This window comes from Corvus brachyrhynchos, unplaced genomic scaffold (assembly GCF_000691975.1).
Source record: "Corvus brachyrhynchos isolate BGI_N302 unplaced genomic scaffold, ASM69197v1 scaffold101, whole genome shotgun sequence".
NCBI lineage: Eukaryota > Metazoa > Chordata > Aves > Passeriformes > Corvidae > Corvus > Corvus brachyrhynchos.
In genome coordinates this window covers 22,086,092-22,097,730 of record NW_008237239.1, presented here as the reverse complement: position 1 = coordinate 22,097,730, position 11,639 = coordinate 22,086,092, and the positions used below count along the sequence as shown (strand labels likewise).

Here is an 11,639-nt window from a genome sequence, read left to right as displayed (position 1 = left end):
TCCTGCTGAGTATTACTCACTTGGAGCTTCTTTCTCATCTTTCTAAAGCTGGTGTTATCCAGAGATGAAAGATTTATCAGATTGTGCCACTCTATAAGGCAGAGTTTTATGGCAGTGTCCCTGTTTGTCAAGTGGGAGACTGGCTCTGATTGTCCGAGGACAACATCACAAGATGGGACAGCTGACACAGTGAACACTGACTACCTAGAGAGGGAACAGCTCTTGGGAGATGAAAAATGAATGCTGATTCCAGGGAGCTTATGACTTAAATTTTTATAATTGAGTAAGAGGGTTTTGAGGATTAGTCTAACTGGTCACAACAATGTCCTGCCTGAAAGCCCTTCAAAGTCCAGGGAAGAAGGCTTATGTCACTGCAAAACAAGCAGGCAGCCCACACTGGAGGGGGAGAATGTGCCAGGGAGGGGCAGGTGTTACCCAAATGTGACAGATGGCTGTGTGCAAAGAAGAAGGAAGGTCACACGATGGCCAGAAGAAGAAAATGAGGGGAGGGAGGGGGAAGTGGCACACCCCTTTGAGGACACACAAAGTGAGTGGGAAGCTGGGTTGGGTGGCTGTTGTGAGATTCAAGAGAGTAATGGTGTCCTAGAGAGAGAAGGGTGCTGGGTAAGAGTATGAGAGAGGAAATAGCTGGGACTGGGTGGAAGAACAGTGATTTGAGCAAATTTCTCTCAAGGTGAGGAGCTGGTCGTGCCAGCAAGGAGAGGACAGAAGGGATGGGTACTGGATACACCTCACTGCTGCTCATCCTAAAGCACCTTTGTAAACAGCTGCCATACTCCTCTCTGGAAGAGGCTGCCTTCCAAGGGAATATAATGAGATTCCTGTAATGTGTATCTGTGGGTGTGTTGGGAAGTAGACAGAAGTCCTTTGGGATGAAAAGATTTCTTTGAATGTCACATGGCCTGATTTCTAGAGCAGGCCCCAGCTTGCCAATCACTTCTGCTTGTGCCTATACTCAAAGAAATAATCTGTCCTGGAGCTGCTGATTCAGAGCACTGGGAGCTACATCCTCCTGCCAGTGCTCCGCATCTCCTCCTCCATACCAAGAACTAATGGAAACATTAAATACGTTTTGGAGGCTTTAAGGTTTCCAAAGCAAAGGCAAAAGGACTCCAAGTACAGCAGATTTCTGTTCTCAGCTAGCAACAATGCTAACATTTACATTAACCAGTACCTGGAGCACCAGACTGTGTGGCCTTTTGCTTTCATGTTGTTTACTGCAAGGGCTTCAGGGTGGGGAAGAGACTGGGAGCCTGATGGGCTCTTGCTTTATGTCACTGGGAAGTGAACGAAACCTCACTAGGCACATTCAAATCAGGTGGAGTAAAACTGAGGAGAGCATTGTCCAGAGCTAAGTTTCCCTCTAAAAGCCTATTCAGCTCCTATGAACAGACAGCAGAACCTGTCCCCATCTACAAGTTTATGTATTTGCCACTTGTTGACAGACAGGTCTGGTACTTGGGCCAGTTCTGAAAACAATTTCTAGCCAGATTTTGAGACCTCAGAAGGCACCTGGATGCAGGCCAAGTTTTCCTGAGAAGTCAGTGCATAGCAGCATTGATGTGTAGCTGGGATTCCAAGGAAGTTTTTTTACTATAGCATCTAAACACAAACTGAATTCTCCTGTACTCATACTTTAAATTTTGGGAGAAATCATGTTTGAAAAGCTGGCCTGAAATGGCCACCAGTAACTGATAGCTCCCAGTGACCAGGAAACACATTCCTTCTCCATTGTTGCTCAGGAAGCTGAAAGAATGCATGATGGGCATAAATAATGCAAATTGATGAGATGCTGATGGCATGACCATCTTCCCTCAATGCAATAGATACTTAAAATATTTCTGGAGTGCACAGTGCACAACAAATGGACAAGATGCACAGCTGTTCTAAAAATCAGACTTGTTTAGTAACATAAATTAAATGCTTGCTGTATGTTAATAGGAATAGAAAAAAGCACAGCCCTTCCTGTCTCTGCTGCCATTTAATCTTGTTCTTTTGTGCTACTTTTTTTTTTTGCTCTTCCAGCTCTGGAATTGCAAAATGTATCAGTATTTCCAACCCAAATCATGGAGACAGTCCCTCCCTCCTTCAACACCAAACAAAATAATGGTTTGGTTTTCTCAAACCCCAAATATAATCTTGACCTTTTGTTTGTATGCTGCTTTCAGGTCAGAAGAATTAGGCTCATGGCTTCATGTATTTCTAGAAATAAGAACGAGAACTGTGCAGGTTTTCTGCTCATTTTTGTGTTGCTTTTAAGAGGAAGTGCAGACCAGTGTGCCTGTAAGAGCTGAGCATTTCAGTGGAACAGTATGTGTTAAGTGAGACTGTGATAAAATCAGGCAGGCTGGCAGAGCAGCTGTAATGGAGGTGAACTGGAAAGTCCAAACTAACCATTGCACTTTCACCCTCCCAGGCAGAGTGAAATACAGAATATAAGCAAACATCACCAGTGGGGAGTATTATAGCAAATATTTGAAATGCCTCCCTTTTAGAGGCTTTCAGGGTGGATGCCTTTAGTTTGTATCATGCTGTTGCTAGCACACGTGACAAAGCTCCTCAGAAAAAATATTTTTTGTTGCCACTGTACCCTAAACAGCATTGCATGAAGTGGGAGAACATGAATTCCCTTGGTGTTCGCCTTTCCCTTCCAAGCATGGCTATTTGCGAGACAGCCAGGCTGAGAGCTCTGCACTGCCCAAGACTGTTGCTATTAGCATTTTTCTTCTTGCTGTCAAGGCTGGTGAGTGACTAAGTGTCCCTGGTGCTGAAGCTGCTGGTCATTTGGGAATTCTGCTTTCCCAGGAGAAGGGCGCGGCTGGTGGGTAGGGTTTTTTTCCTTGGTTATGGGATGCTTAGGCTGCACTGAAGCCAGCAGAATGGAACTGGGTGGAAGGCCGGGAAAATGCTGGAAAAAAAGCCAGTGCAGAATGACACTGCCAGTCCTTACCTCCTGGCTAGGACCTTGTGGTCACTGCTAAGGCAGGAAAGGGAGAAGGCGGCAGAGAGAGGGTGAAGATGAAGTAAGTGTTCAGGATATATCCAGGAAGTACTACCCCAAAACAGGGATCAAATACAACTTGGCCAAGGTGTCACTGAACTTGGCAGACTTAGATCTGCTCAGCTCAGGGCAGATGTAGGTTGAGACAGATGGGCAGCAGAGCGTGCAAGGCTCAGCCCCCAGGGATGGCACTGCCAGTGAAGCGCATGAGTTCCTGTTGCCAGGTGGCTCCATGAGCAGGGCAGACTGCACAAGGTGATGAATTATGGGGAAGTCCTCACTGCTGTCCTGGCTCTGCTGTACTGTATGACCTGATCTGTGGTCCTCCCCTCTGTCCTCATTTATTTCAGTACAGTCATCCCCTCCTCATTTTCCCTCCCAGCAGGCTGGCCTGAGCTCATTATGTGACACCAGAACAGTTCTTTACAAATGGATGGCATTTCTATCATTATCAAATTGTCAAAGGAGACAAGACTGTACTGTTTTGGTACAAACACCTCCCCTATGGGCATCTCTGCAGCCTCATGCTTCCCTGGAAACAATTAAAAAAAATGACACAGAGCAAGGGACAAGGCAATACAACCATTAGTTCTTTAAATGTGGACACAGATTCATGCCCCAGTCTGTAAAAAAGATCAGAAGAGAAATGGCTGCCTTCCAGGCAAGGATAATACAGAAGCAGTGAAAGACAAGATGCTCTGGGCCAGGACATCCTGGAAACATTTCCCACAAAGCCTGTAAATGACACCTGTGTATCCTAGGGAGTCTAGCTGCCACACCTGTGACACCGTGGGTGCCCACCACAAAGTAGTGCATGAGTCAGGAGCTCAGTAGGTCAAATCAGCGCAGGCAGCTCCTTGGCTACACTTTTTACGAGAACCTGAGAGCAGCAGCAGCTGCTGTGTCAGTGCTGGTGATGTCACTGCATGTCAAAGGGATGTGCACTTCAGCTATGACAGACTCCATCACCCTCAATTGCTTGCTAGGCCTAAACCTGCAGCTCTGCTACTGGGAAACTTCATGGGCTGCTCTGTGGGGGAAGGGGGCTCTTTATGGTCATGCAGTCCTGGAAGAGAGCCAGCGTAGAGCTTTGTTTCCTGGGATTATACAGCATTCCTTGAAGCAAAGCTTGGTAGCCATCTGCAAAGCCCTGCTGCTAGCACTAACACCAGCATCCTGTGCTCGTGCACACACTGGCTGTGAAGGGGAAGGGGCTGTCAGATCTGTCACCTTTAACAGCAACAAGGCAGTGAGTTTAATTCAGAGTTGAGTGCAGACAAATGAAAGCTTCAGAACCTGGACTTGGCCCCAGAATCAATCCTTTAAACCCTGTTCCCTTGCTCCTGCTCTTTGAAACACGGATGCAATAACAGGAACAGATACTGCTTTGAAATTCAGGGGTATAAGGTGGCTCTCGTGGATTGCTAAACTTTGACAGCATGGTATTCTGCTAAGCTGACACTGCATAGATTAGCTAATGCTCCTGACTTCTAATGGGGAAGGAGACGGACTTGTGATGTTCCCACTGAGAGGAATTTCCTATTTTTAGAAATGCTGCTGGTTCTCATGGGATGGGCAGGCTGGGAAAGCCTACCACATCTTTTACATCTTTACTTTCCCCCTCAAATTTACAGCAGAATGCTGCTTCACTATCTACTCTCTTCCCTGACTTTGCATCACAGGTACCCCAGTCTGAGGGTCTTAGAACCTACTACTATCAATGGGGGTAAGAAAAGCATTCCTGTTCTGAGCAGTTAAGAAACTTAAAAGTCTCTTGGAAAACCTCTGTAAGACTCTCTCAGGTATTGCTTCACTCCCAAGTGAAATCTGAGCAGGCTGGGAAGGTACAAAAGGAGCAGAAGAACTTTGTTGTGTCAGCAGTTTTTAGCCCTGTCTTGTTTCCTGCCTAGAAACCATGTCACTGCTCTATCTGCCTCCAAAACCAACTTGCTGATGAGGTCAGCTGGCTTGTAAGCTTAGTGGCAAAGGTGCCAGCCTCACCACTTTTTCCTATTCCTCTTCCATGGGAACTGGGAGGTGAGTACTCCCTTTCAAACACCTTGAGATAAGCTCAAGCCAATGCCTGGCAGCAGCCCTTCCTAAACACAAGAACCTCAGCACTCTTTTGACTCTTCCTGTTCCCTGTAGACAGAAGTTGCTGGAGTTGTCCCAGCCTCAACAAAGCCATGTTCATCTAAACCAGATGAGGATCTTGTCCTGTAGCTATTGCAAGGTCATCTGGCCTGGCCCACATGACCACTTTCAGCCTATCCTGACAAAGCATGATCTCACCTACACTGTACTTTTAACTACTGTGATTAAATCAGTTGACAGGTTGTGACAGCCCCCTTGTCTGGCTGGAGATACAGCAGAGCAAATTCCTGGGGTGGCAGGATGATCAGGAGATGGCTGTACTCCATTGAGAGTTGCCTCCTGGCAAAAGGGTCGAATGACCAGACAGTGTAGTCACAGGGTCAATGTGACAATTTTCCGCCCTAAGTGCACTTAATTGTGCTAGGGGCAGAAAAGTTGTCCAGGAAGAACCTGTTCCACATGCTGAGACAGGCCTCCCCTTCTACAAACAGGTATAGCGTGCAAAAACGTATAGAACTGGGACTCCCCTTTAGCCTCCTCAGCTGTTTCCAAATGTTTGCAGAGGCACTATTGGCTTGGGTTAAGGTACATCAGTGACCTTCCTAACAGTGCACAGCTGTGCATCAGCGTGTTCTGGCATTGCTGGCATTTATTAGAGTAGCTGCAGGAAGCATAGAATTGTTCAGGTTAGAAAAGATCTTTAAGATCACTGAATCCAACTGTAAAGCCAGCACTGGCCTCAGCCCATTGATCTGTCCCATCAATTCAGATCCCTCTACAGATTCCTCTGCAGAGTCATCCTACCCTCCTCCAGCAGACCAACACTCCAGCCCAGCTTGGGGTCATCTGCAAACTGGCTGAGGGTGCTCTCAATCCCCTCGTCCAGATCATTGATAAAGGTATTAAACGTGCCTGGTCCAGTGCTGAGCTGGAGCACCATTGTGACTGCCTGCCAATTGGATTTAACTCCATTCACCACTACTCTCGGCCTGGCCCTCCAGCCAGCTTTTCAGCCAGGGAAGGGTGCACCCATCCAAGCCCTGAGCAGCCAGTTTCTTCAGGAGAATGCTACGGGAAACAAGGTCATAGGCTTTACTGAAGTTTAGGTAGGCAATATCCTCAGCCTTCCCCCCATCCAGGAAATAGGTCACCTTGTCATAGAAGGAGAGCAAGTTGGTCAAAAAGGACCTTGCCTTTCATAAGCTTGTGTTGCCTGGGCTGATCCATGATGATGATCAGTTCCATGACCTTTGCCAGCACCAAGGTCAGACTGATGGGCTCTAGAATGGGATACCAAGGCCCACTGGAAAGCTGACAGAGAAATTTTTGCAGAAAGAGCAGCAAGAAGTGCCAGTCTATTTTGCAGGGGGGTATTTTTAGCTCTGTAAACAGATGAAAAGTAGGAAAATCTTGCAATATATGTCAGGATTTGAATTAGTGAGGAGATTTGGAAAAGGAGCTTGAAATGGGTTCATTTTGATTCACACCTTCTTTTCATTTTTTTTTAATAACAAAAATATTTCCTCCTAAGCAAGTTTCCTTCACTGTGATAGTTTCACAGAACTGTTTGCTTTAGGTGGCATTTTTTGACTGGAAAATGTCTATACCACATAATACAAATTTTTTTTTATCTCCATAATACTTTCTGCTGAGGGGAGGAATGCTTGCACAGCATATTTTTCAACCTTCTCATGAAGGCTGGCACACCTTGGAATTTCTGATCCCCTAGCAGGGCAGAAGCCCACAGTGAAAAAGGTTAATGTGAGTTTTCAAATAACTGTAGCTGTGCTTTATTGACACTTCTTTGCTAGCTAAGGTTCCTGTGCTGGAAAATCCCAGCAAAACAAATAAGACCTGGCTCTGTGCAAGGTGGCTGCTCATTTAAAAGAAAAAAGTAAGTTTCCAAGAAAAATTTCAATGCAGAAGTGTCATAAAACTTGGAAAGCCATGAGTCATCTGAAATCTTATGGGACAGAACATGGAAATACAGGAAAGGCCTCAGCACTCTGGGGTAGAGCCTGTGCTGCTGAAACTCAACTGTGCACTGTTCATAGGCAGTGTGCATGAGAACTGATCTTCTCAAACCTGAATGCTGAGATTACTACCCTTGGCTTTCTTCCAATGAAATGATGCATAACTCCCAGCTTTATCTAAGGAATCTTCTAGAAATGCAAGCTATGCCACCATCACCTTACAGAGCAAGAAAGTGACAACAGATGTTAGGTTTGAAGTATAAAGATGTTGCCCACTTTAGAGAGGGAGTCTGAGAGTGACCTCAGAAGTTCACTAAGAGACTCTGTGCTATTCATCAGCTCCATTTACAAGGGTCTGTAGTGACAGGACAAGGGGGAAGGGCTTTAAACTGAAAAAGGGTAGGCTTATATTGGATACTAAGAAGAAATTCTTTACTGTGAGGGTGGTGAGGCACTGGCACAGCTTGCCCCAAGAAATTGTGGATGCCCCATCCCTGGAAGTGTTCAAGGCCAGGTTGGATGGGGCTTTGAGTAACCTGGTCTAGTGGAAGATGCCCCTATCTATGGGAGGGGGTTGAAACTAGAGCATCTTTAATGTCCCTTCAAACCCAAACTACTCTAGGATTTTACAATTTAGTGTTCACAGGCTTTCCAGATTCCCCACTGCAATGAGCAACTTGGGTGCCACTGGCTCTTAAACCCAATCCAGTCCTGCACTAGATTTAGGAAGCTTGGACAGTGCAAGCAACCAGGTTGATTACAATGGGGGCCTTGGCTATGGATCATCAGTAAGCCACTGAAAGCAAGTGTTTCTGCAAAGCAGATAGTTATTACTTGACTCTGATAGAAATCTCTTCCATGGGGAAATACTGGACTGTGCCACAGGTACTGCTGACCCTGTCAGCAGCCTTACCTGAAAACATTTAAATTCTCTGCAGATCAACAATGTTCCTTTGGTCTCCATTTGCAAAGTCATGTTGTAGTTCTGAGAGGCTCTTACCACTGCTTTTATCCACAGCTTGTCTAGTTTGAAGTGAAACTCATCTACAGTTCCTCTGGTTTTCACTACTGTCATTTAGAAGAGAACTGAACTTGGGACTTACCTCTGCTAATTCTCTGCTTTTCTCCAGAAAGGATTCCTGGTGTATCAATGACACTGATGCTTTCTAATACGGGATTAGGTAGCTGGGCACAGACGAACCTGTGTAGAAAATAAGTATTTTAAAAAAAAGGCAAAACATACTTATGATGTGCTGAACATCACAGGCAACATGGGACAAGCCAGACTCTGATCTCTAAACTTCAGTTAGAAACTGGAGCTACTGTTACTTAAAGAAATGAGAAAGAGGAAAGTGCTTAGTTCTAGTTTCTGTTTTGCTGCCGCTGGAACATGGGTCTCAGTCATGAACTATGACAGGTTTTTTATATGGGCCCCCAAATTGTAATTATGAAAACATTTGGGTTTTCATTTATATGCTGTTTAGATTTTAACAAGAAGTGGTACTTGTTTTTCTTTGCTTAAGCATTCCCCTGTAGAGTCCTGAACTCAAGTGAACTGAAATAACTTGGCTTAAAAAAAAAAAAACAACAGCAATGCTGTAGGACTTTTGTCCTCTTTCAAATCTGGTCTTAAACAGACAAAAAGCATGCTATTATTGCACCATGGAAGTACTAAAGCATAGGCAGCATGAGATCTCAAGAGGTTGCTTAGTCTATCATCCTGCCTCAAGGCAGGATCAATCAGGTTGTCTAAAGTGTTCTTCAAATCCATGACAATGCAGACTCACCAACATTTTCTGGGAGTCTACTCCATTACTTAATAATCTTTACAGTAAAGCCTCTTTTTTTAATGTCTAATCTAAATTTTGTATGCTACAATGCCACTCAGTCACAAACACAGTAGATGTGGAAAATTATTTACTTTCCCCTCTTGTCACAATGTTCACTATTGTCATCCTGCTCCTCTCAGTCTTTCCTCTATAGAAAACAGTTTGGTAGTTGTTTTTTTCTTTTTCCTATCTCTTCCAGTTCTCTCTAGCTGCCTTTCCAGCTCATTTCTAAATCCCTGAAGACCCTTGAAGCCTTCCTTTGGGTCCTCTCAAACTGCTTCACATATTTCTTCAGGCATGATGCCACAAGCTGACGTACTCCAGCCATGGCCCTGCTAGTGGTGAGCAGAGTGGATGGATTGCTCCTTATCTCTTACAGATGACAGTCCTGTTTATACATCTCAGTGACATGTTTGCCTTTTTAACAGCAGTATGACACTGTTAACTCACATTCAGTTTGTAATTCACTGCTCCCCGCTCTGCAGCTCCATTTACGTGTAATTGCTCTTTAGCTAGTTGTTCCCCATCCTGTATCTATGCAAATCACAGCCTAAGAAGAGTCACTTGTGCTTTGTGGCTGCAGCTCATCTATTTCAGTTGCTAGTAACAGGAAAGGACAGTGAAAGCCTATCTGCTTCTGTAGCTCCTGGTAGCATTTCATGGATAGCAATGCTGTGATGGCATTCCAGGCACACAGGCGTGTGTGTGTGTGTGTGTGTGTGTACATATGCATATTAATAGGGTGGTGTGACATCCAGGCACAAAAAAACATGTTCCTGTGGGAGGAGGCAGAACCACAAAGGATGGGGGCTGGCAGAAGGACTACTCAGTGCAGTCAAGGCAGATGGGGCCCTGCAGTGCTCTGATGAGTGTCTGGTTCTGCAGAAGCCCCTGCATCTCTGAACTCCTCCAGGCTATGCTACAACCTCACCCCAACTGTTCTGCTTGTATGACTCCAAGGAGATTCTGACAAGAGTGAATCCTCATGGGTTAAAGAGTGTCTCCTCCCCAAAGCTGTCAGCTATTTCAGACCACACATTACAGCTTCCCACATCCCCAGCTTGGCAGGTGGTAACAGGGAGCATTTCTGAATGTGTAATACCTCATATCAAAGAGGGGGACTGGCTTGATTATCCTGTTGAGTGCCAGGCACAACAGCAGAGAACAAAAGGCTCAGGAGGTCATGTTATTCCCTTGTCCTGCCAACCCAGGTTTGCTCTCCATTGTTACAGCCCTGAGTATTCCCTGTGCTGTAATATTAAATGGGGCAGGGGGATTTTCCACTGGTTTCTCTAGGAGAAGTACTCCACAGGAGATTTTAGATATAAGGTCAGAGGCCAGCATGAATGAGTGCTTTCTGGCTCTGTAGGCAGAGTTAAGGCTGCTGCCTTCCTGTTGTGCCAGCAGAACTGCAGGACCTCAGGGAGCATGACCTAATTCTGTTTGGGGCCATATGAAGGGAAGAACGTGGTGCCAAACTAGAGTTTCACCACCTCTACAGGCAGAGCATAGGGCTGAAGGATCAACCTGTTATCCACCTCTCCTGCTGTTCAAAACACAAAACCAGGACTGACTCCACCTTAGCTTCCCAAAACAAACTTTGGGGATGGGGGAATTCTTGTAACCTAGTCAATTTGATATGAAAGTAATGGGCGAGATTCCTGATTTTGCTCCAGGCCCTTGGTGCCAAACAAGTCTTCCTGATAACAAGGTGCAACCTCTAAGCTCTCTGGAATCTTCCCAGAGGTGGGGTTTGGCCAGCCTAGTTGGAGAAAGGAAAGCAAGTCCTTCTCTCAATGCCCAGGAACAACCTGAGGCAAGAAGAGCAGACAAGAGACAGGATTCTGCAGATCTGCTGTCTTCCTTTCAGGCCTGAGCAGCCCTATCTCCCAGGTATGGGTAGGTGCTCCATCTCCTGGGAATGGAGGGAGGATACAGGCTCTGAACAGCACAACTTGCTTGTCTCCCAGCCAAATCCTGACTATACCAGTCTTCCCCTGCTTCTGGAAAGCAGCAGATCCCAGTCTCTGCTGGGGAGGGAGTCCCAGCTAAGGGTGGATGCTCACTTCTGGACCAGCAGGCTCTGCACCCCACAGGACACAGTGCTGGCGGCTGCCACCTCTCAGCCAAGACCAGCTTGGCCTGTGTGAATGCTACTGCCTCATGTTGCTGCTCCTTTTCACTGATGCTCACAGTTAAGTGTTACCTTTAACCATCCATGGGCAAAGCAGACTTGCCCATAGTCACTCTTATCTTGGCTTAGAGGTGTGGCTCCTGGAGACTAGCTCCCTTCTGCAAATTTCTTGCTCACAGCCTCCTAGCTAAGGTCATGACCTTGGCATATACATGGCAGCAGCAAGAGATGTGCAAGGCAGAGATAGCTCTGCTTGTCTCCAGCAAAGAAGCCAGGCCCACTGGAGAAGTAAGTGTGGGTGGCTTGATCTGGTCCAGTGGGTGCACCAGGACTTACATCTGCTTAATTTCCGGCCCTCTGCGTCAACTCTTGCATGTGTTTAATTTCCTAATTAGCTGGGCATTAGCATCTGCATTTTCAGCACTGTGATGCTCACATAGCTGAGCTAGTCCCCCTTAGTGTCTCCTCTGTCAGTTTAGAAATCATTACCCCCTCTTTTTTCATGTCAGCAAGAGAAGGTTGTCATTAGCTGCTGTGGCTACTCCCTGCATGACTAGAAGGACTGCACTTATGCTGCTGCTGAATCA

General features: G+C 46.0%; 1 protein-coding gene across 1 annotated transcript in view; it reads right to left on the bottom strand.

Annotated features, from left to right (window-relative positions):
- The window catches only part of EHD3 (EH domain containing 3), a 30,256-nt gene that overhangs the window by 10,101 nt on the left and 8,516 nt on the right, over positions 1-11,639 (bottom strand). The window contains exon 3 of the mRNA XM_008630385.2: positions 8,193-8,290. Within this exon, the coding sequence (XP_008628607.1) occupies positions 8,193-8,290 (98 nt within the window). The remainder of the gene's footprint in view (positions 1-8,192; positions 8,291-11,639) is intronic.